General features: G+C 36.2%; 1 protein-coding gene across 8 annotated transcripts in view; it reads right to left on the reverse strand.

The window, feature by feature from the left end:
- Positions 1-863: 863 nt before the first annotated feature.
- The window catches only part of MYB (MYB proto-oncogene, transcription factor), a gene marked incomplete at both ends in the record, with an annotated part of 30,705 nt that continues 5,120 nt past the window's right edge, over positions 864-26,448 (reverse strand). Inside the window, 14 exons of one of the 8 annotated variants that reach the window (XM_084227767.1) lie at positions 864-980; positions 10,584-10,691; positions 12,336-12,446; positions 13,225-13,350; positions 13,440-13,554; positions 14,608-14,750; positions 16,254-16,619; positions 17,782-18,030; positions 19,320-19,415; positions 19,687-19,767; positions 21,081-21,315; positions 22,982-23,202; positions 23,451-23,543; positions 25,021-25,092. In XM_084227767.1, the coding sequence (XP_084083893.1) occupies positions 864-980; positions 10,584-10,691; positions 12,336-12,446; positions 13,225-13,350; positions 13,440-13,554; positions 14,608-14,750; positions 16,254-16,619; positions 17,782-18,030; positions 19,320-19,415; positions 19,687-19,767; positions 21,081-21,315; positions 22,982-23,202; positions 23,451-23,543; positions 25,021-25,092 (2,133 nt within the window). Of the gene's footprint in view, positions 981-10,583; positions 10,692-12,335; positions 12,447-13,224; positions 13,351-13,439; positions 13,555-14,607; positions 14,751-16,253; positions 16,620-17,781; positions 18,031-19,310; positions 19,416-19,686; positions 19,768-21,080; positions 21,316-22,981; positions 23,203-23,450; positions 23,544-25,020; positions 25,093-26,448 lie in introns of all 8 variants that reach the window. The other 7 variants (XM_084227768.1, XM_084227766.1, XM_084227770.1 and 4 more) reach the window with 7 other exon arrangements.

Raw genomic sequence — 26,448 nt, forward strand, 5'->3', positions numbered from 1 at the left:
GCAATGCATGCTCTTATAAACCAACAATAAAAAAAAATGCAAAAAAATCTCCCAAACAAGTTTTCCAATGTATTACAAAAGGAAAAATGTAGATATACATATATATAAAAAATAACAAAAGTTTAAAATACTAGTGCATAGTCAATTACCTAACACCAAGTTTCTTTTCTTTCCATCCAAAGCTCTACTGCCCCTCTGACACTAGCAGCATGTCTACAGGCTAAGACCATAGCAGCAAAACACATTTTCCATTTGGCATTTACAAAATTAAATTACTGAATAAAAATATAATTTTTTATAAAACTATTTCATACAGTAATAATTTTAAAAGCAAGCTAACAAAAAACTCATACAATGGTTTAGTACAACAAATGTACCTCCAATGTTATTAACCATAAATGAGCATTTACAATCTCGATTAATTATCTCATGGTAGTAAGCTGACATTTATAGTAATGCATTGTGTTTAGTGATTGAGAAAAGTGAAATATTGGAGTACATTTTTTTATGTAAAATTTCAAAACCCCATCGCAGGAAAAAAATACTGGTCTGTTAGATCTTTGAAAATACAAATAAATCATCTTATGTCTTTAAAAATCTGCATTAAGATATTAACAACTGATTACAATTCATTACCTAAGAATTTAGGTAAGACTGTTATTTATTTATTAAAAAACATCTTTTTAGTTGGGTGAAATCCGGTCAGATTTCATCCACCTAAATGCACTTGGTGCTGCTCTCAACTGTTGTACCACAACAAAAATAGGGTCTTCTCCCATTCATGAAAAATTTCATGTAGAGGATGATATATCCCAAGACAACTTGAAGTGTTCTGAAAACCATAATGCTTGTCTGGAAACATCTCACATGACCAGAGTCTGGGTTGAGAAGGCATTCACATATTTCCGAGCCTGACCGGAAGCCGATATCTGATCTTCCGTCTTTCCACAGGATGCAGCCTCCCAGGCACCGCTGCAAGGCTAATGGAGAGAAAGAGGGTAAGAACAAGGCCACACAAGAAGTGCATCCTTTAGTCACAAATGGATTCCCAATCTCAGCAGAGCCAGTTTTGACCTACAGAATGCAGGTGGTTGACAGCAGGAAGGCTTTGGCAAATAAAACCTTCATCCTCTGAAACCCAGGAATCTAGCATTCTCAAGTGCTAGCAATTATCAAAAATGGTTCATCACTAAGAGAGAAAGGCCACTCCAAACAGTATCCTAAGATACAACTGCATCTTCATACTTGAACCTATTGTCTGTTGGGCGATTTTATCAAGATAATGATGGGAATGAGCAGAATCCGCAGGTATCCAAGGTGACCTATAGTCTTTTAGTCATTAAAGAAACTCCTGAGTGTTTTAGTCACCTGAGCAAAAAAGCTTCCTGAAGCTGATCAACCATACTATATTGATTGATCAACCATACTATATTCATTTTCTAACTGCAATATCTTTTTCTATCCATTAATATAGAAATATGTTTTTCAGGATAGCTTACATTTTAAAGACACATGGAAAATACAAGATAGACCAAATACCAATGGGCAGAATTCAGATTCAGGTCCAGGGTTTGAGACTTCACAGACATGATCTTATTTATACAGAAGAGGGAGGTTCACTCTTTCTTTAGTTGGGCAGGAAACAGAGACGGGGAGAGGGGAGATAACTCATTCAAGGCCACCCACAGTAAGTAGTAGAGAGGCTTTGAATCGAATTCTGTCTCCTGCATAGCCCTGCTTCTGCCTTCCCTTCATGTTGCCTCAAACTAAAATATCTATTATTTGTGACTGACTTAGTTCCCAAAAGGATTTAAGATATTCAGACAAATTTTAGGCACTAAATACAAGATAACAGGGTTTACAAAGTGGACCAGACAGGGTCACAGAGAAATGTAGGAAAAATAAAAAATATGAATATGGGTGAGATTTGCATAGAAAACACTTGCCATGAAGTACATGTAAACCTCAAGCTTGATTCTGAGCTTCCTAGCAGTCAAAGCATAGAGGAAAACAAATACAAGTCGATACAAGATCTGGTATCCATGAGTTCAAAATGAAAGCCAAAGCTGGTTTAGAAAAAACACAACTGTTTGTGGTATTGACATCTAAGAGCACCACTTTGTTGTGGAACAAAAAATTAAGAAAGACCTCTGTTCCCTAGATCCTCGTGTCCTTGATGAGACAAAAGGAACACATGTAAAACAGGGGGAGCAATAACAGGCAGTGTGAGAGGTGTGTGGTGTCATGCCCAGGTGAAGATGGATGTTGAGGAATTAACAGGGCAATGCTGTAGGGAAAGAGCAAGAACAGACAAGATTTAGACAGTGGGAAGGAAGGATCAGAACACAGGTAGAGAAACAGCATGAAGGAATCCGGAAGCTGAATTTTTATACACTGCTGGTAGGAGAAACAAGGAGAGGGAGAGAGAGAGAGAGAATGGCTTTAATGACAGCACTGAATGTGTTTACTATGTGACATACATGCTTCTGGGTATTTTGCATCATCTTGTTTAATCTACACACAAACATTTGTAGCACAGGTAGGAATCATTGCACCTGTTGTACAGACCAGGCAATTTTAAAGTACCAGTGAATATAAGCAACAGCTTCAAGGTCTGCTAGGTAATTAGTGATGGAGCAAAAATGGGGATCCAGAGCCTGATGAGGATCAGATGTTACTTCCATACAGTGCATGTCGGGGGGACGGGTGAGTGCGTGTGAAGTGAGGGCAGGTCCTGGAGGGCAGGAAGAAGCATTCACATGGGATATGGAAGTCCACAGACTTTTAGCAAAGAGGCTTGATAATTTCAGGTGAAAGTGGTATTTGGATGGTGATACTTTTCCTCACCCAGTAGCTGGAACAAAGTTTCAGGGACAGAAGGTTTACGGCACCATGTTACTAACTTGTCACTTTTCCTAAAACACAAATTGCATGCCACAAAACACAAATCTAAGACACAAATCTGCCATGCCACCTCACCACCCACATATGTCCAATTTCATATGTGTTTACTCTGAAGGCTCAACATGTAACTTGAAATATTACCTAGCAGGATGAATGACTGTAATATTTTCTTGGAATTGTGTATCATAAAAATGACAGGACAGACAACAGGGATTCTGGGCTGACTCTAGCCAATGAGTCATATTTCATATTTTCTAAATAAACCCCCAGGATTGTTAGAGCATCTTTGAAATAGTTCTAAATACATGATATTTCTCTAGGCTCAAGCAAGTGGGATAAATATACAAATTTCTCTGTGGTGTATCTGCCCATCCAAATTCCACATTTAATTTAGTTGATTGCTTACATGCTGTTGCTTCAGTTTTTGAAATATAGCACAGGCAGCACCAAATAGTCACTAGAAGTCATTGAAAACATAAAAGTTAATGGTTATCATTTTAGCTGTCAAGCTTGTATGTGTAGCTACTGGAGCAATGTGACATAACATAACTAGTGCTCGAGAGTGATTAGTTCAGGAGGGTGGATTTTTCCCATGGAGTCTTGCTGGTGCTAAGGATGCACTTTGCAGGGTTTACAGTCATTGCTGTACAGAGGGCGAAGAACATACATCTTACAAAGCAAGTGATCAAAGAAGTGGAATGAACTATCTTAATAAACTAACATCTTACATGTAAATGTAAATCAACATAAAGATACACAAACAAAAATACAAGGAGACATTCAAACAGATGGGGTGGGAGAGTGAAAGTGAGATTAGAAGAGAAAGGGAAGGAAGGATTGTTTTGTGAATATTTTCCACTGAGCTATAGAAATTATAGGACTAATTTTTAATTTAGAGTTCAATATAAAAGAATCAATTTTTAATTTAATTCATTTTAAGTAATTATAGCATTAATTTTCTAACCATAAATAAAGTACCTTAAAATATGATTTTAAAACAATCCTACACTTGCTTTTTCGTGGCAATATAGTACTTAGTTCTTAACTGAGAACTTCCCAAATCTGTTCAGGAGAGCCTAATACTAAGTATTATTAGCTTAAGATATTTTCAACTCGAAATTGCTCTCCCATGGGGCTCTTTGCTTTGTTCCAGTTTAGCCCTGGTATTTAAAAGAAGGACCAGGTATTTAAAACAAGGCCAATATAAAGCAAGTAGTATGTGTTTTTAAATAGTGTTTTGAGGAAACTTTTCAAATAGATAGTTTCTCCTAAGTCATAACAGACTTTATGAAAAAACAAAGAAAATTGACTGAATGCCAGAAAGCAGAGCACTCAGGGACTTAAGAGAGCTGAGCTCAGGGCCTCGGAAGGCAAAGGACCTGGACCAGCTGAATCTCTTAGTATAGAGCGACACCGCGACCCAGGAGCCACTGTGCGCAAGCACCACCATGTGCAGAAACAAGAAGGTCAGTGTGTGTGCAGAAACAGGAAGGAAAGTGGGTATGCACAAGTGGGCAGCTCCTTTTTGCACTGTGATGGCACAAAGCAAGCACTGCTCAAACAGTGAATGGAAAAGCGGGTCAGACAGAAAGGAAAGGAAGAGCAGAAAGTCAAGTACTGGGTGAGAACAGGAATGCTTGGGTCCAATAGTCAAAATGGCAGCTGCCTCCTCTTTTGCTATTTCAGTTTCTTCCTTACCTTGAAGCCCTGGGGACCTGGGCCAACTTTTCAAGCAGACAGAACAGTTTTGACAAAGGAGGATTAAATGTCTTTGTGCTGGAAGAATATTTTTTAGTAGTGTCATATATACTTCCTTATTCCTTATTCCCTCTCCTTAAATTTTATGTTCATTTTCACTAAGAATTTCAGAAGAATTATGGGACTTCTGCACATGAATTCCTGGTAAAGTACTAACCCATGGTGCTATTGCTGACATGTCACTCTACCCTAATTCATTTCCAACATTAATAATCCTACTACACATCCTCCTCTTCTTGCCTGCAAGTCATTTTGCTTCTCCTGTGATGTGTGTTTAATTGCCCCTGGGCATATGTGAACTGTAAATAGACTGTCAACGCTTTAACTGGGATATCCTGCTAAAGCTCTTTAAATAAACATTCAGATCCTTTGTAGAAAACTCAAGAAATAAAATGAGACAAGACCATGTCCACAGGGGGTTTTCTGTCAGAATTAGATAATCTTGATATTTTCATGTAGAATATGAACAGTTTTTTCATCAGGCTGAACAACTGCTACTATTATTATTATATTCCTATAGCAACTTTTACATAGCTGCTGATGTCAAGAATCCTGGCAAGGTAAAGCTTTACAATCACAGACCTAAAGGGAAACTTGGATTAGTCATTAAAAAAAAAATTATAAAACAAAGCAACTTCAGAGATGGTAGTATGTTTTTCTTTTTTTTTTTTTAAATAATGGTGTCCAAAAGAGTAAAAATTATCTGATATCTAATTCTTCTATTTAATTCATCTGAAGAAAATACCTTCCCATTCATGCAGCTTTTCTCAGTTCAACTTAAAAGCTGCACATGGCATACTTGTTTAGCTTATATATTGAAAGCGGGTCACTGAAAGACTACTGACAGCCATGTGAATCCTGCCAGGGCAAGTGGAAAGCAATGACCTACATGGAAAACAAAATGAGCAAAGAGGTGTTCAGGGGAGCAGGTCAACAACACAGAACACTACGAAATGCCTGGAAGGATCTACAGCACATGTACACAGACTTTCCATGCCTGTTGATATGCCAACACAAGTAGAAGAACCAGTAAATAGAGAAACCAGTAAATCAGTTGTTTCATCTCCATAACACCAAAGAGCTCTGACTCTCTTTATTTCAGGAGTCAGCTGAATCAGCGATCTCTTTTGGTGACCCACTGACACAGTTCTGCAAGAGTGGAACAGGGAATGAGAAAGCATGCTAGAGGAAATAATACACCACAATGCCAGAAGATCTGGCTGTTGGGGAGGCCTCCTGGCCCAAGTTTCTAAGGACAGGAACTGTGCACAGCCTTTGCCTATAAATAGGTACCACCCATGTACATTGGCAAGTGTGCTGCCATTTTGAAAGCAGTAGTATATCCATTTGATAGTCACAGCAGCTTTGTGTGATGAATGGCGAATAGACTATGACCCCCAATCTATAGATGAGAACATTCTGGTCTGAAGGGTTAATGCACTGGAGGCATGCCATTACAAAATGGTGGAGTCCATACTAGAACCCCATATTCTGCCTGCATGCTAGTTCATTCAAGGACTAGCACTTGTCAGCAACACAGAGAGTCTGTCCTATTTTTTGAAAAATTTACAAACAATTCATATGAAGATAGGGGTGAAACAAAATACATGGAATAAAAGGAGTTTTGATTGCTTGCAATAATATTTGAAGACTCTTTGATGCTGTGCTAATGTCTTAAATAATAATGGCTTGATAAATGTACTTAAAGTCACTGTTTTAAAAAAGTAAAGCCAAGACAAGCCAAGTCAGGAAATTAAAATTTAAGGCTGTCATTCTGTGGTTACAAAAAAGAGGAAAGTGGGTAAGTAAAAAGTATATGAATACATCTTTTACACTTGGGTTTTAAGTAGGAATAAAAAAAAAACCCTTTAAGGGAAAAATACAGAAGTTCAGAAGGCTTATAACTCTAGTTTTGAATCTATCAATGAAACTGTTCAGTTTAAAAGTGTTTATTAGCATAAAATATTATTTCAAAATGTAAGCAAACTGAAAGCATACTGAGAAAAATAGGCTTTTCTTCTTGCTTTGTGTGTGTGTGTATCTGTATGTCTGTCTGTTTCTCTAGAAGAAACTTTAAATAGCAGAGTTCAGTAGCATTTTGACACTGAATCTGCCTTTCCCACCCCAAACTGCAAACTTTCTAAGCTGAATGTTGATTTCCTCATATGCAGTCAGTTCACACACTTCCAGATACCATCCTCTATGTGACTCCCACAACGAGGAAAAAACACTATAATGGTACACTGTAGAAACCTCACATATGCTCAATTATATGAAAGATACAAATCTCAAAATGTCTCAACATTTTTATTATAAAAGTATCTGCTTGCTTTTATAATTTAAATTGGAGAAAATTTAAAAATATCCAACAATTATAAGATTATGCAGCTGTCATAAATTCCTCTTGGAAAAAGATTAAGCATAAACATTTTTAGAAAACCAATCATGCGGGCCTCCCCTGGTGGCGCAGCGGTTGAGCGCTGGCCTGCAAAGCTGCCCGCAGCCTCTGCAGTGCTGGTTCGTTCCCCGGCCACCGGCGAGGGTCCCACAAAAAAAAAAAAAAAACAATCATGCATTATTTGTGCATAATGGCTTAGAATAGCCTCTATTTAAACATGACTATATAGATGGGGGATATATAGGAAGTTCTGAGTTACTAAGACTCATCACTTCTCAGTGACAACCCATATAACAAACAGGCACATGTAATAACCTGATTTTGATCTCTGTATACCATTTCCCACAAAAAAGACCAGAGCGCCTTGGAGAATGGCTGGTTCCAGGAATAGAGGAAGGAAATGTGTTAAATGAAAGCCATTTAAACAATATAAAATTGAATATTCTGTTCCTCTGTGGCACTAGCCACAGTTTAAGGGCTCCATGGCCCCAAAGGACTAGTGGCTGCTCTTGGACAAGAGCACACTGGACATTTCCAGCATTGCAGAATTACTGGATAGCACTGGCCTACAGACGAAAAGAAATGTAACAACAGTGTGTGAAACTATTTCAACTTTGATCAAATTAATAATCAAAGTATTCTTTATTGAATTAAAAGAAAAATTTAAATATAGCCTAAGAATTAGAAGATTAAGGAATTATTATTAATGTTCAATAATGGTATCAGGCAACACATAGAAATGTATTTTTTTAGAGCTACATCTGGAGGTATATAAAAGTAAAATGTTACACTGCATAGAATTTACCTTAAACTATTTCAAAAAAGTAAATGAACTAAACATGTGAATAATTGTTAAACCTAAATCACAGTATATTTTTATATTCTATGTATGTTTGAAATGTATTATAAAAAAAGTTAAACTCATGGCTTTGTTGCATGTCTAATTTTAAAGTAACAATGTAATTACACATATTTATGTGTAAGCATGTGTACTTATGCTTACACGTAAGTACACATAAATATTAATATGCACATCAGAAGCTGAGCCATAAAAGCCCATATATGGCCTCAAAAACAATAGCTGCTCTATCTAAAGTATCATTGCCACAATAAAGCCAGAAACAATTAACAATGAAAGGACAACACAATGTTGCAGTTACCATAGCCTTTGACAAACTTCTCTTGTATCTAAGTAATGCTATTTTAATAATAAGATGGATACATAATCAATTAGATCATATAAGTGGCAAGTATTTTATGTTTTGGAAGTTTTAGAATTTAAAAATGTTTTGGGAATGAGGGCTACTTGTTTTAATTTAAAGCACTATGACAAAAATGTCTTGACTGTTTTGCTAAAGTCCAATTTTATATTATTACAAGAACAAATAATAGATTATATTAAAAAAAGTTATAGAGTATATAAAATACTCTTGAGTCTAAGAGTTAGATCCTTGGACAAATGCATTGTATGTTCAAAATATACCATGCATAAGAAATCTGCCAAATGAGGTCAAGTTGAATTATATGATAAAGCATTATGTTTTAAACAAATGTCACCAAACTGATGAATACCTACATAAATATAATTGATTTCCAATTCAGAAATCATATATTTTTATGGTATCAGGAGCTAGATCTCCATGACTTAAAATGGAGACAATTTGTGTGTACCATTCATTAATTCAGTGACTGTTTCTTAAAATGAATTATCTATTTTAGCACATTATTAAAATGCATTTGTTCTGTGTAAATCAGTAAACCATATTGAGAAGATATATTGATCTTAAAATTAACTTTTAGGCAAGTTTATCAAATATGACCACTTGATAAGCTAGACATATATACTAGAAAATACAGACTAATAAAATAGAGTTACTACTTAATCTTGAACTCAAACAAAACTAAAACTTCCATCAAATAAAATACAAATTATGTGGATAATAAGATCCCATACTTATTTTTAAAAATGCAATAGTTCTAATCATTTTGTATAAACACTATCTGATGAGAGTAAGAAATTTTAGGATTCAATCTTAGGAAATAATCAGGGATTTTCAACTTACATAATGATTTGGTTTGCACTTTGAGATTTAGAATGTACTTTCTCTAAAAAAAAAAAAAAAGAATGTACTTTCTCTATACTACTAAATGTACAGTTGAATCCCAGACTAGGTTACAAAATATATGTAAAACTATCTAGCTTAAAGTACGAAAAGTATTAGTCAGATTCTGTACCCTGGTAATCAAGGGTTAAGTAATTTGGAAAGGAAGAGGGAAAGTAAAACAGAGTTTCTCCCTTTGGACCCAGGATCAGCTACCGATAAAATTGTGAAACGGCTGACCTTTGCCTTGACATTCTTTTTATCCCTTTTCTGTGTCTCTCTTATGTCTTAGCTGAGTTTGTCCTACTCCTTATCTTCCAATTTTATACACCACCTAATCTTCTGCTCTAGGGCCTACAGGCCTCATGGACCCAGGGGCAACTCCAGACTTCCACAAGAACAGGTTTTCCCTACCCACTCCCCAGTCAACACTCATCTTTCACCAAAGCAGGAGGATCAGACAGAGGTCACAAGGAAAGCACTTTGATGGAATTAAGAAACAAAATGTGCCTATAAGTCCTTCCAGCTGTATTTGCATTATTTAAAAAAATGTTAAAAGGCACAAAAACTTAAAGAAGGGAAGTTTCATGTTTCTCACAATTTGGGGAGAGAAGGCCTATCATAATGATGGGCAAGTCCTTTCCTTTAAAGGGCAGACTTTCAAAGCACGCCTTCTTGCTAAGTGTCTTTAAATTCACTTTTGATTCCAGGTTCTCTCTATGCAGCAGGGCTTATGTTCCTCTCCATAGACCATCGGGGAGAGAAGGGAGGGCCCTGCAGGTGGCTGGACACTGGGCTATTTAATGTGGGGAACTGCTTTAAATAATTTAGGGGAGCAAATTTGCATTCCTATTTACATTTGGCTCAGGATTAATTTGGAGTTTGTTGTGTTTCATCAACATACACCTACTTCAGGGTTACAAGGGAAATCTCTCTCCATGTAAAACCCAGCAGCAGATGGTTGGCTACAGTTAAGTCAGACAACAGTGACAGCTGACATTCTTATTCTGACAGTAGAATATATTGCAATTATTTTCTAGCTAGCTAATTTTAAATTTTGTTTAAAATGTAGACAATGTCTGAGCTTTGTTGGCTTAGTGAGAGAGCTTCAATAATAAACATTTTGGAATGAAGAGTAAACTCTAGCCAATAAATGGCACAAAATTCTTAAAAGCCGAAGGAGATACTGACCCAGCCACAGTCACAGAAAAGAAATGCTCCATATCATCCTGTTTTGGGAAGCTGCTCTAATAAAACTTTTCAGCATGTAATGAGCAGTAATAAGGAATTTTAGGTTTTTTTAGACATCAAGAATTGTTTCAAAGCATCACCCTTCTCATGTCTAAAATTTTTTTTTGGAAAAAAGATGACAATTTTTCAGCAAATGACTTTTAAGATACCAACGTTAGAACGGTGATTACCTGCAAGGGACTCGCCAGGGACCTGTTTTTAGGAACTGTAAAAGCTTTGAGAACATTGTCTTCATCTTCTGACACCGGTGTCATTAAAACGGAACTTGTAAGAATATTCTAAAGGGAAAGAATAATTTGAAATTTAAATGAGGTTAGATAATATGAGAGCTGACACAATTCTAACAATTTAGAAAATCGATTACTACAAGGTGGTACATATTAGCATAAAAATAATACAAGTATCTGCCAGAAATTCTCTTCCTAACAAATTAGAAGGAGAATTCAACTATACACTAACCCTAGTTCCCATCATGGCAAACAACACCAAAACAAAGTTTCAGGGCCCCACATATTTCTGGGAAAGAGGTAGGCACTCGAAAAACATCTGCTAAATAAATTAATAAATACATGTTCTTAAAAGTGAAAGATTGTGAGTTTCTGGTAAGAGTTATCTCCTATAATGGTACAATGCAACTTTAGAGCTACAAACTAAAGGCAGTATAGTATAATGGTTCAAAGTATGGAATGTAGAACCACACTTTCTGAGTTCCACTCCAGAAGCCCCACTTACTAGCTATATAATCTTGAGCAAGTGACTAAGCCTTTGTAGGCCTCAGTTTCCCTACTGGTATAATGGAAATGATAATGCTACCAACCTTGTAGGGTTGTTGTGAGGATTAAAGGAGTTAATGCAGCTAAAGGTCTTAGAATAATACTTACTACTTAGTATGTACTGAATAAATCTTAGCAACTGTTATTAGCTCTGATTTTCCATTCGAGAGAAAAGGGCAACACTCACAAATTATAAACTTTAGAAGGGCAGATAACCAAGTACTAGAAAGAAATAAGCTATCAGGGCATAAAAAAGACAAAGAGGGAACTTAAGTTCATTTAATAGGTGAAAGAAACTATTCTGAAAAGGCTACATACTGTATAATTCTAACTATATGACATTTGGGGAAAAGCAGAACCATAGAGAAGGTAAAAATATCAATGGTTCTCGAGGTTAGGAAAGAAGGAGGGAGAATTCAATGATGCACAGAGGATTTTTAGGACAGTGATGGATGTAAATCACTATAAATTTGCCCAAACCCACAGAACTTACAACAGCAAGCGTATACACTATGGACACTGGGGTGATATGATGTGCATCATTGTAGGTTCATCAGTTAAAACAAATGTCCCACCCTGACAGGTGATTTTGATAATAGGGAAGGCTATGCATCTGTAGGAATAGGGGGTATATGGGAAATCTGTGCACCTTCTTCTCAACTTTGTTGTCAACCTAAAACTACCCTAAAATATATACTCTATGAAAAAATTGTGGTAACCAAAGCAAAGCAATATTGGGTACAATAAAGGATATCTACTATGGACACCATATTTGGCACTATATTAGATGCTATATAAAATGAAACAAAAGACAAATTAGCAAAGATGACATAGAAGACAAATAAATGAAGGGAAAATATAAAATTCAGCATTCCTTTTTCATGGAAATATGTATATTCATGCAGCAGATTTTTAGGATGGATTCTCAAATCATAGAGGGTAAATTGAAAAAGTCTGCGATGGAATGAAATCTGTTTCCAATATGTAAACAAAATCTCAACTTCATAAGTCAAGATTAATAATCCTAAACAAATAATTATGCTAGAGAGAGTATTTAGAAATAAGATGTCCTAAAGAGTGGGAAGCCACATGCCACACTCAGAATTCTGTGAGGCTCCCACATCGCATAACACATGGGCATGTACTTACTGGCACATCAGCCACAGGCGATGCTTGTGTGAAAAGCTGAGTGTTCAGACTCTCCCCTTCCCAGTGGTTTGAGCAGAAGAAGTTTCCTGCTTTATCAGTTGGAGATTCCACCTAAAAGCACACAAGAAATGCTTTATTATTTTTAGCACTATACCTACCCATGAAAAATTTAGTCTCCAGTAAATTTCTGTAAGATGAAGGAGGCCTGAAGATCTAATGTACAACATAGTGACAACAATTGACAATGCTGTATTGTATAACTGAAATTTGCTAGTGTTCTCATAAAAAAAGGTATGTATGTGAGGTGAGATGATAGATGTGTTAATTAGCTCAGTGGGGTGGGATCCTTTCAATGAAGTATGCATCCATTAAATCAACACATTATACACTTCAAATCTCTTACAATTTTGTCAGTTACATTTCAGTAAAGCTGTAAAAAAAGGGAATTTTCTGGCAGTCTCTAAAACATTTACCTGTTATGAAAATAAATTTAAGAGGGATTAATCTAATCTGTTGGGGTGACTCCTTGTCACCAAGTTAAAACTCTGATCCTTGCTAGTTAGATGCCTGTTATTTTATACTATGCATTAAATATATATATTATATATATATATATCTGTGATAAACAATCAGTAAAAAGCTGTTTCTTTTTTCTGAATCCTTTCTAGTTGTTTTCTGTTCAAACATGAAGCAGATAAAAGGGGTGTGGCTTCCCAAATGAAAGGTCAAAGGCCTGGGGTTTGACACTACCTCCTAACTGCATCTTGTATGAAAATCTTTTGTGAAAATTGGTCTTGTTAGTTGGTGTGAAGTCAGACACATCAGGGCCGCCCACAGGGACAAAAGTCTCAGATTCGCAGCTGTTCCTTCTAAAGGATCTCCTGTTTACCTCTTGCTTGATCTTCTTCAGTAAAGGTGGTCCATTTTCTTGAAACTCAGCAACAATTCCAGATTCATCAGATTCCTGTTTGATCACATCCTGTAGGTCATCAACTAGATGAGATGGTGTCTGAGGCTAAAGAGAAGAGTGTGTTTGTTGGGATGAGAGGAAAATTTTTTTGTATCACCACATCCAGTAAGTCTAAGAATTTTGCTAAAACTTACTAGCATCTTAAGGGGGCCGTATTTAATTTCTTGAGCTGCGAGTGCATGTTTGAATGGTGTAGGAGTCCTTGGAGAGCTTTCTAGAATTGACCTTTTGATAGCTGGAGTTCTGAAGCTTTAAAAAGAAAACAAGGTTGGCTCAATATTAAAAATAACATATATTTCTTACACTGCTCTACCTATTAAATTTAATATTTTTTTCTACTGTATGCAGTAAGCTCAATTGATCTGGAATTGGGTATGCTGGCTAATATATGTACTGTTAGGAAAAAGACAATAGGACAGCACATATTTTCAAATATTTCCAAATATTACACACCAAAGTCTATGAGCATTAGAATAGTTTTCATCATTCTTTAATGGTTTTGAACACAAGTTAGTACCCCATTGGTCTTTATAATGACCATAAGCATTGTGACAATATGATGTCACTCACGTACAAATTAATTTTATGTATTCATTCAAACAGGGCCCACAATAGGAACATACACTAACTTTTATAAATACTTAGTATTTATAAATACTTAGTATAGTATTTTATAAATACTTATAAAAACTTTTATAAATACTTTTATTATACTTGGAAATAATAAAATTTCACTTTATTTAATGGTTTCTTAAAATTTACATTGGTGGTCTCTGCCATTTCTTTGAATTGGTTAAGGCTTAACTGAAAATAAATGACTACTTAATCACTCCTTAATTTCTAATAATAATATTCCTCGGGATGTCAGAAGAGGTCCTATTTATGTATAAATTTCCAAAAGAAAAAAATAAGATTGAAAAAATATGAACTAAGAGTCATATTCATTCCTATTCAGAAGCTTACAATAAGAGATGAAAGAAGTTTGAAAATCTTGCTTTCACTTAAGAAAAAAAGGTCCAACAGAAAATACACAGAAAAACTGAGTGGAAAAACTATATGAAACTCCCTCTGCATATATACAGGAAATTTTGAAGTTAACTACAAAAGGCAATTTAGTTTATACTCCCAAATTCCACCTTTATGCTTGGGCTAGACATATTCAATGTGGGAATATATATACAAGTGTGTTCATGTGACTAAATCCACATATATGTATCAGACACTTGGGAACTATGTACTATTAATTATATATATATATAATTAAATAAGATTAATAATTTTATTCTTAAACCAAGAACTTACATAGTATTTTCCTTTTGAGTTTTCACAGTCTGCTCTCTATGAAGCGGCGTTGTAACAGTCAATTTGTGACCATTGAGAGGGGTGGAAGTTAAAGAAGGCATTTCCAAGTCTAAATTTCCATGGTTACTGGAAGGGTTGAAGAACTACACAAGGGAAAAAAGAAAATTTAAAGTTAAAAAAAAAAAAACCCACTAAACATTGATTCTTTATTGAGCTCAACTTAAAAAATCACAACTTTTAAACAGTAAATATATTTTACTGACTCACTACACAAAATGACAAAGAAGTTAATGAGTATATAGTGTTGGACAGGATATTGTTTTATTTCAGTTGAACACCCAAGATTTTGAGTGATTTCCAAGAAATAAAATCTCAGGTTAATGATGAAAAGCTTGCAAAATTCTAAGAAAATAGTAACTATACTATATCTGCCACTCTTTATTAACATTAAAAGTGTTAAAGTGATGTTTTGGAAATTGATTTTATCTCCCTTTTATGACCCTGTTTTCTCTAATCATCTACAAACCATTATTATAGGTTTACATTATGTTGAAATTTCTTGAATATCAGTGTCTCTCAGAATACTGATATTTTGGGGAAAATAATAGGTGTTCCTCTAACAGTTCCAAGGTAATATAAATGTGGGTAACCTACATATCATAATCTTCTTCAAGAAATTCATAATGCACATCCATTTATTAAGCATTCCTAAAGGTCTTGTTGTAAAGAAACTAAGTTTTAACTTTTTTAATTCACTGTTTCCAAATATATTTAGATGATTGTCTGAAATATTTATCAAAATCCTGCAGAATTAATATTCTCCAGGACACAATCTGGAAAATACAAGCAAAAAATAAGATTTTTTTTTTTTTTTGGTGGGCACATGATTTGTTCATACTGAAAGATGTTCTTAAAAAAAAAACAAAACCTCAACAGACATAACTGGAAAACTGTTTTAAAGTGCCAAATCATCTATTCACTTCAATTATTTTAAAAACAATACAAATCACTCATAAGAATTACAATTTTGATGCTTAAAAAAAGATATGCAACAAGAATTTCATTTGCAAAAACAATGCTAATCAAATATTATGGCACAACTTCTAAGAGTCAATGTTGAGAAATTGAAATTAAAACATAGGTTATTTCACTTCAGCTTTTGTTCCTCATCCTCTTCCAAAATTTTTCCCACTTTACACTGGAACCATTAGAATTTCTAGTTGCATCCCAAACTTATCTAAACATAGTTTGGCTGCTCCTCCCCTGGGGAAGTGATTCACATAATAATGTTTACAAAGAGGCAGAAACACTGTTAAAAAACTTAACAGGAGTGAAGGAATGGGAGGAGAAAAAGGGACAGAATGTTAGCTTCTGGTGTTGGAGGAAATAAAAGCACATCCCATGCAACTAACCATCTTCCAAATCACGAAAAGGAGAGGGAATGAAGACAAAATCATCAGTCAGCCTACTAACAGCCTATATGCTTGGGGAGACAGTATGACTTAGCAATAGCTAGATTCAAGGACAAAATGAAATCAGTGAGGGTATCAGTAATTAGTCATTTGTTCCAAAGGATTAGTTTCTAGATTATTAAGGCTCAAGTGTCTGTTGAAAATTAGTAACAGCTGTGCAGAAATTTGCTCTACCTGTGAGGGGGAGAAGGGTAGGCTTTTGACAGGGGAACGCTTGGGAGTTGAACTGCTGACGTCAGCAAGTAGGAAGGAGCTACAGTCTCCAGTGGCTAAGGGGCCACTCTCCTGGCCCCGCTTTTTTCGGAGGATGACCAGTGGAATTGTGCTGTGCCTCGCAGGAAGTGAGGGCTTGAGCGAGTCAAGCGAAGCCTCACTCAACTTGCGTTTGTTCACCCTCGTTCTAGGCTCTCCTGCAGGTCTAGTCACATTGCCCTCTCTCTGCTGAAGCTGTAGGGCTTTGCCTGCGTGATGTTGGCTAGGTGAAAAATCTGCTTCTTCAAAGAATTCAAAACTGCTGAGCTCACACCATGCTGAAGAATCCTGAAACAATGTGGGAGGCGCAGAATTTTGAGACAGTGTGTGCCTGATGTGTGCCATCACCTGAAACACAGCACTGAGAAAGACATGCTGAATGCAAAGAAAACACCTGGGCTGCTCATCTGACTTCTTGAGAAAGAGCTTCAAGATTAGCAGTTGTGCTGTTGCTCTTCATGAGAGGGTCTGCCGAGCTGCCTCGAGGCTGGTTCCCCTAGCGAGCCGCAGGGACCTCCCAGTTATCGCTCAACTATATGGCACTCAAAGCAAAAAAGGAAAACTTTTCTAGATAGCATGTTTGGGCAATGTTTGTCCCTTGTCCAGTGGCCATGCAATAAGTGCTTTCTGATTAATGGGGAAACCAAGGAATTGAATTGAGGGTCTGCTTTTGAGGTGCTGAACTCAGCTTTGTTTCACCAAAGGCTTATCTCAGCGAACCAACTGGGACTGCTCATCAATAATCAACATTTTGTGGAGAAAACCATGGGCCACCAATGAATTTACTGTCATTTCAAGTACACTGAAAAAAAGAAGTCATAAGCTCTGAGTAAACACAATTATTTAGGTACTATCCAAAATGCAGGACCTCCCTGGTGGCGCATCCGTTGAGCGCTGGGCTGCGAAGCTGCCAGCAGCCTCTGCAGCACCAGTGCGATCCCCGGCCCCCGGCGAGGGTCCCACATGGTGCGCAGACCTCTCCTGCCACCCACTGCTCCCCTCAGCAGTGTACTTCGTCAGTCTGCCTGTTCTGCTCCCCGCTCTGGCTCTGGTGAATTCTCTCACCCTCCTGCGCTTCTGACTGTACCCAGTGCTTGTATAAATAAATAAATAAATCTTAAAAAAAAAAGAAATAACAAAATGCAACCAAAAAAAAAAAAAGTTAAAAGTAACTCATACATCTTTCTCATGACCCAAGCCCTACTTATAGATCCTGAACTTCACTATTTAAAAAAATACGCATTTTGAAGGAAAAGTGTGAGGAGCTAGGTAGCCATGAAATTAGATCTTTGAAAAAACATATGCACTAAGACTAAAGTCATACTTTCACCTTTACATTTATATATGCTGAATAACGTGATATTTACTACAGAAAATGGCAATGATTAAAGAAATGGGTTTCCTAATTCCCCTTCCAAAAATATGAACTTGCCTTAACCCGTCTACTTACAGAATCTATAAATTGAATTGTTTCTGCAAGTTCTAAGATGTTCACATTATGAATGGTTCCTTGGTGGACGATCATGCACCTAGCTGGAGAGGCGCTTTCTTCAGGTAGGGAGCCAGGATCCACTGGCAGGGATGGAATGGAGTGGTGTTCCTCCAAACAGGAAACAGGTGCACTGTCTCCATGAGGTCTGGTGTGGTCAGCAATGGTGGTGCTGTGCCACCCGGGGTAGCTGCATGTGTGGTTCTGTGTCTAAGGCGGGGGGTGGGGAGGATAAAGAAAGAGTGGAGAGAAGAAAGGGAGAAGGAACTTAGCAATAAAATTGCACAAGGTATTAGATGCTGTTGGAGGAAAGATAAAAGCAGTTGCATCATCTAAAACTTACGCCTCTGAAACAGTTGTCAAGATGTTTCCTTTTACCAATGCAAGACCGGGCTTTTTGATGGTGGAAGAGTCCCATCTACATGATTACCTTAATTGTCATCATAAAACTGCAACTAGAGGGACTACATTGACATGTGCATGCCAACTCTCACATGCAGTGTCTTAAAAAGCTACTTGAATGTAATTTCCAATAGCACCATAAATGCCATGAATTAAGAAATGCCCTGTTCTTAATTCAAAGTTGTGAAAAGGGTGGAGAATTCAATAGATTCGCTTTCATCTGCATATATTCTTGCTGCTTCTTTCCTTTTCTAATGCTATGATTGCACTGATGCCATGAAGGGCTGCCAAAGCAACGTGGTTAGGAAAGCAGAAGAGCAAATTAACAGAAGTCTCCTTTCAGCATGACCATGCAACAGGAGAAATTGCAAAACATTAACTAGAGTTAAAAAGTGGTTGGACATTAGACACATCATCATTTTATTATTTAACCAAAAAAGAACCTTATTCCTAAGAATACCTACTAGGTGTCACAGCTCTTTTATTCTCTCGGGTACTATCCAAAATATAAGGTTTTGCTGTCCAATCATTAAAATAGATACAAAATTCAGTAATGGCTCACATAGCTTTCATGCATGCAAAAAAAAGAGAATTCCTAATGTTATCTATGGAGAGATTATATAGATGTTTTTTACATGTATATACTGAACCTCCATCAAATCAGATTTTAAATTATGAGTTATGAAAATCTAGGTTAAGAAAAGAAAGAGAAAAATCAAAGGAATAGGAACCAGACACACAGCTTCATGGGGAAAAAACAGCAAATTTTCGTTCATTTTATCTTGGCTAGTCTTGAAATTGATTACAGTCCTTAGTCTTATTGAAAATAGAAAAATTGATGATGACACTCACAATTGAATACTGAGTCTCTATTGTAACAAAAATGTACTAATTTCAAGGTATTACTTCCTGGCAGCAGCTATATTTTATTACATGTTTAAACATTGTTAATGGATATATAGAGTCTTGATTGGTGTCATATTTAGAAGAAAAGGAAAGACACAAAAAAGCACTGGAGCAAAGCTACTATCCATTCCTCCCCCCACCACACCTCCCATTCAAGCACAAGGTCACTGTCATGTTCTTACTGGCAGAGCCTGCTGTCCTTTGAGTTCATTCTCAGTTGACATTAAGAGTAACTCTAATTCCTTTATTCGCTTTTCTTTCTCAGGGTCTTCATCATTACAGTGTCTCTGAAAGTGAAAGTTAAGAAAAAGACAAAACTCTGATCAAAAGGTGTAAATACAATGGTTGTGGCCAGCAGTTCCCAGGCACCACAGACCCAGAGTTTTAGCTGAGACTAGAGCACACGCTGACTGGTGAGTTATTTCAATTTATAACATCAGAGAGGCTGAGAATTCCAAAGCAAATTCAGGTGAAAATTATTGTTTAGGTGAAAGAAATAAGCTGTGCCTCTCACAGCACATGAGTTTTCTCCATGAGATAGTCTCAAAATGCTCTCACCTGAATGGCCGCAGCAGCTGGCTGAGGGACATTGACGATATTTACATGTAACGCTACGGGATATGGGACATGACTGGAGACCTAGATCACAAAGGCAAAGCAGACAAAGGCTTAGTCATTCACTATTATCTATGCCTCAGGGGACTTGGCTCCCTGAATTTTGCTCTAGAAAGAAAAAAAAAACTTCATTGAAAAAGTTCACTAAACCAAACTTTAATTTGAAATTTTAGCTAGACCTGTTAAAAATAGCTATAGAGTTAAAACATTATAAGGAGCAAAACTTAAAGTGCTCGCCAATCCTCATAGGAAGTATTCTTTGATTAAAGAAAAACACAACAAAAAACATAATCTAAAATACATTCATGAATATATAAGTTTTGATGGGAAAAGCTGATAGCAGCAGTTGTTTATACATAAAAATGATTTTCTGGGAATAATGAATTTTAGTAAAAAAACCACAGATACTCCATGCTTTGATCTCTACCTCCCAAAACCATGTTTCCCTGAATACTTATTAAAAACCCAAAGATTTCCCCTAATTAAAAATATAGAATGTTTGTAGTCTTCTATAAATTCATCTGAGACCTTTCTGCAGAGTCTGTAGTCAAATGCATGGAACACATAGAGAGTAAAAACTACTTATGAATATGTTTTGCATAGAATTTGTATGTGGGCTCTATTTTCTTAGGTAAGTTTCATCATTTATTATTGTTAGTCTTAAGATGAAATTTTTTTTTATTTTTCCTCTTTATTCTTCTGTCCAACCATTATGAATATTTCTTTCCCTCATTACAAATACCTAGAAATGAGGAAGGGCTCATATTGGTCCACAGGAGGTTTAAAAGGAGACATCAAAGAATGGTGTCATACACTTGCTCCTGACTCACAGAAGATGAACACTGAGGGAACCAATTACGACATTCCCACTGAATCACCACTCGAATCAAACTTAAAATTTCATCTGCCCAATTTCAGTGTCAATCCATCTTCACTTTAAATGCAATGTTCCCTTCACTTTCATTCTGAAAGTGAAAAACAGACTACAAATGTAATTTCATTCCCTCATTCTTCTTTAGCAGTGCCTGATGAGGTAGATTTATATTTAAAAGCTAACTTCGAATTAGAGTTGAAGCAGGAAGTTAGGCTCACACAATCTGGACTGTAGTCTGCATTATTTCTGCCAGCTGTTTAATCCTGGACAAATCAATATCCTCATTTCTCAACACATGTCAGGGATGACAATATCTAGCCCTGTCTACTTCAAAAGGTGTAGGTGGGGATTGATCATGATCATGTTTTGGATACTTTCTGAAGAGTAGCAACTGCAAGTTTATCTTAATACCTTGAGTTAACATAACCATTTCTCATAAGCCAAATCCCTAGGAATGGCTTACATTTTGTGGATCAGAAATGTGGTAATAGGAATACTCATTATTCACTGAAGCCTGGCCAGTCGGAGGGAGTTGAGCTGAAGGTGAAGCATGAGCAAAACCCATTAAATGACTGTTCTTCTGAAAACTTGTGGCCAATGCTGGCTGGCTGGCTTTGGAAGACTCCTGCAGATAACCTTCCTGTTCCACCTTCCGACGCATTGTAGAATTCCAGTGGTTCTTGATAGCATTATCAGTTCTGCACAGAAATATGTCACATAACAATATTACAAAACAAAAATTTCAATTCAGATTAGAGTTAATTGACAGAAAACTGTTTCTAACAGAGACCTTTTGGTCCACTAAGAGTCTTTTTTTTTTTTAATTGCTTTGATCTCTACCTCCCAAAACCATGTTTCCCTGAATACTTATTAAAAACCCAAAGATTTCCCCTAATTAAAAATATAGAATGTTTGTAGTCTTCTATAAATTTTGAGATCTTTTAACTATTTCATTCCTTCATGAAAGAGTATTTTCAACACAACACTGATGCTTTTTTCTATTTGTGGTAGAACTAAAAGTTCTGGCTGGTCTAGAAAATTACTGATTTGAGTGTGGTTTGGCAAGGCCTACCTACCACAATAGGCATTCGATAAAGTCTGGTGAATGATAATGTTGCTGCTGTCACCTCTCTGTCCACTCTTCATCTTGAATGGCACTAGCCAGAAATTCTGAATCAAAAAACAACAGCAACAAAAATCCCACAAAACTTCCACTTTTCAAAACCACCCCATTTGTTTTATGACCAGACAGGGGTGAGAACGAAAGACGGGATTCAGAAGGGAACAGTGCTAACTTCCAATATGTTCTCATACTGCAAAGCATTTTTACTAAAGTCTTTCAATTTTCAGGAAAACAGTTTCTCAATTCAAAAAAACCGTTTTAGCCTCTCTTTTACTATTTCGACGGGGATGGGGGGATGTAAGCTAAAGAAAGAGGAAGTTCACTAGCCCCTTAATTTTTTAGAAGAATCAACAGCATATCCTCTCAGACCATGCAGAATAAAAAGCTTCCTTTTACTAACTTCTTGAATTCTCTAAACTTATACTGAATCATGAGCAATGATATTCTTTGGAATATCATAAAAGAACACTACACAATCCAGCAGAGTCATGGGCTTCTTTGAAATGATCCTTTCTCCACTTTTGGGTTATGAAGCTCAAAAATGAAAATATTTTCCATCTTACTTTTTTTAATGTAAAATGTAAGTAAAAAATTATGTTTCCAAATTAAACAAAATCTGTCATAACTTTATAAGAGGGGACACAAATGAGCTTCCATAGAGATGGTTCATAAGGTGATTTTTGTGCCTTTTTCATCAAAAAAAAAAAAAAAGCTATGACACATTTTAAAACCTAGAAGCAGTATGATGATTCTAGAAATACACTATTTCTTTCCTCAAGTGGTATAATGAAATGAACACTGTATCAGGAAAATGGTGGCCAAGTTCCTTCTGGTCACTTAAGCAGCTGTGTGAAATCTGTCAGACCAGAGAGAAACCATCTATCCTCAGTCTCCTTCTACGTGTTTAGAGTTTTGTAGTTTACAAAATGCTTTGGCATTCATTTTACTTGATACTAACATTGATCCTATGAAATAGGTTCTTACTCACTTTGCAAATGGGGAAACTGAGGCCAAGGAAACCTCAATGATTTGGCCCAAGGCTCACTATTGGGTAGATTCTGGAAGTCCTTGACCAGATAAACCTTAATTAAGATCTCCTCTAGTTCTAAAAGGTGTGAATCTAAAACGTATGGATACTTATGATTGATAAAATATATGTCACTCACCATACATTTAAAACAGAATGTTCAATACCCACTCCCTTATGCATCCCCATTAATATATTTTGTACATATTATTACCGTCCAGGCAGTAGCTTTGCGATTTCTGCCCATCTGTTCCCCAGTCTCTTGTGTGCCTGGTAAATAATTCTGTCTTCCTCTTCTGTCCAGGAGGTTTTCTTAACTTCTGGATTCAAGTGGTTATGCCACCTCTCCCTACATTGTTTTCCAATTCTCCCCTTTAAGTGCTTGGCAATAACAGACCAACGTTTCGGACCGTATTTCTGTACAAGCTCTATCACCTTCAGATAAACACACAAAAATAACCTATGTTTTAATGTCATATAATGAGTCAGAGTAATCATTCAGTGTTACAAAAGCTTTAGAAAATTTCTAAAAACCGGCTTTCATTCATTGGAAATACGGGAATAGAGTCCTCTGCTTCCTGTTTGCATACTTTACCTGTCTCCTGCAGCTGGGAAACATTCAACAGAGATGTTTAGGGAAAATTCTTAATTGTGATTCATACAGCTGTGAAGAAAGAACTTACTCTCTGATCTTCTTCTTTGGTCCAAGGACCCTTGATGAGCTCAGGGTTTAGAACTTTCTGCCATCGGTGCTGACATTGCACATCTGTTCGATTCTAGGCAAATAAGATTAAGTATTCACTGTTATATAGGCATGATGTGATAAGTACATGAAGGCCTTGTTATAATATGAATCATTCATAGACAACATATGGAGAAAACATTCAAGAGTAGTTAGGGCATGTTTGGCAAGCCCATCCATCCCTCATTATTTACAGTGTAAGAATATACAAAGTAACATCTAAAGTCAGAAGCACTGCCTCCTGAGGAAAACCATTCTGCCATGAGAAACAAATGATCATCATGTTATACATATGGCTAACAATGTAACTTAAGCTTAACCTGAGTTTGTTGCACTTGGAAATAGCTACATGGACAGAGACTAAGACTTGTTAGAGATCCATATTAATGTTGGACTCTTATGGATACCCACTATAAATGACTCAGATTTGCTTCTCATTCAAACTAGGGGATGCCCTTCAATTCAGTAGCACAGTATTATTATTGCAGAAGGAACAAAGATAAATAAGAGATACAGGACCCTGAATTTGATTCATATTAAGACAGAATTTCATTCATATGAAAAGACCAAAGCAAAATAAAATTGGAATGGGAAAAGGAGCATCTCCTTATGACTTACTATGTTTCCTTAGGAGGAGTCCTGAATAACTCTTGATATAGACTTTGACATATGGATAGAACATTCTAGAAGACAGGGCCATGAGGAACAAAAGCCCAGAAGAGAGAAAGCAGAAATGAATTGAACCAAACGTGCTTACAGAGAGGAAGTAAAAAACAAAACTAGAGTGGTAAATTGGGGCCACATGGGAGATCCTGTGGGTGCCATATTGAGGCAGTTTACATAATAGGTGAGAATTTAAGTCACGGTTGTTGGTTTTGAAAAGATAAGATATAGCAGCATTATAGGAAGCTCCATCTACCACTGGTGCTTGGGACGGATAGAAAAGTGAAAAATTGTAAGCAGGGAAGCCATTGTAACAGTCCAGGAGGAGTAGTCCAAGGAAGGGGTTTTAACTTATGGAAGAAGGAAAAGAGGGAACTGAAGACAAAGGAATTCTATATTTCTTAGCAAACACTTGATTGTAGGGGTTAGGGAGAGAAATAAGTCTAGAAGGACTCCAAAATTTGAAACTGGGTTACCAAAAATATGACAAAAATAGGGACTCTAAAAGAAGCTAACTTGTGGGGGGAAATATCACCAGTTTAGTTATCAACCATATGACAAATCATCAGAATGATAATAATTTATGTTATCCAAATACATGAAAAGATAAGAAGCAAATGTTTAAAATTGTTCTAAAAATGTTATACTTTAACTGTTTATTTAGAAACATCACTTTAATGGTGTATAATATAAACTATAAGTTATGGATCAGGTAAACACCTGATCCTATTCCTCCCCTATTTCTTCAAATGAGCATATATGTAATATCTTAATAGTCTCTTCGAGAATATCTTATTTAAATATTTGGCTGATTTCCTTTTACAGAGACAAAAAATTTATTAACTTACCGGGAGATAATTGGCAATAACTTTCCAGTCATCTGTTCCATTCTGTTCCACCAGCTTCTTTAGCTTTTCATCCTAAGACATTTAAAGGTAATCCTAGTATATCAATCAGTTACTGTAAACTCTGTTGTTAGAGTCAAGGAGGAGAGCAATACCATTATCCAATCCAGAAAAAAAAACCTCTCAAGAGCATCCAACTACAACAGATACTGATATAACATACTGGTGGAGAACACACATTTACAAGCAAACAGACCAGAGTTTGAAGCTGTACTCAGCTATTGATTAGTTGCCTAAGCTTTGGTATATCATTTTGCTTTTCTGGGTGTAAATATTGTCATCTATACCATGGAAATGCGGATGTCAGTAGGGTTACTTGGACATTGCATGAGGTAATTATGTTAAACATTCAGTGTAATGACTGGCACACTGAGTGTTTAATATATTGTAACACTTGAAAGTTTTAATTTGTGAGTAAAAATTAATTCCAAAGTTAGATCCAGTAGATGTTGAACTATGACAATAGACAGAAAATCAGGTAACAAGTAGCTGAACTTCCACAATTTGTTAGTATAGTTTCTTTCACATAAAAAATAGAAGATCACACTTCTTAAACTTGAAGGCACCTATGATATAAGAAAATAATTTAGTTTTTGTATCAATATATTCACAATTTAAATGAGGCCAAACTTATGAAAGCACAAAGACACTAGACATCAAGGGGAAACTTTTCAGTTCACAAATGTCCATGTAAACATGTTCTTTCAAGCTAACAAGCACCTTCCTGTTTCTGCAAAGAAAACTTTCACACACAATGAGTCCCTGGTAGGAACAAGACATGGGACTTACGAAGCCAGAGTCAATGACAGAACTGCTATATCACTAAGGATCATTCAAGTACACAATTTCCATGGGTAAACTATGCATTTCCTATGGACCTCACTGGAAATCCTACCTGGACATCAAAAGGGGCTCTGGTAAAAGTAGGGTGGAATTAAATGGAGTAAGAGTCAATTCAATGTACCCTAACATGAAACGCTCTAATATTAGGTGCATTTTTTGAGAACTTTAAAGAAAAAGCAACCATTTCCATACATTAATAATTTTGCTCCTTAACTACTTTTTCATTCCTATAAAGATCAAGCTTTTGATAAAAAAGAAAAAGAAATTTGAGAAACAAATATATCTCCATCCACTACTGAATGCTTTTAGACCAGATAATTCATGTATGTGGCTATGAAATATTATATAACAAGAATGTTAAATGAATTCATTAAAATGAGACCAGATCTATGAGTGTTTTGTTTTTGGAAATAGTAATTCATTAATTTGTTCAGGGAACCTTTGTTAACAGAGTGGGATACATTCCAAGACCCTCAGTAGATGCCTGAAACTGAGGCTAGAACAACTCTCTATGTATGCTTTTTTCCA

This window comes from Talpa europaea, assembly GCF_964194135.1.
Source record: "Talpa europaea genome assembly, chromosome: 2".
NCBI lineage: Eukaryota > Metazoa > Chordata > Mammalia > Eulipotyphla > Talpidae > Talpa > Talpa europaea.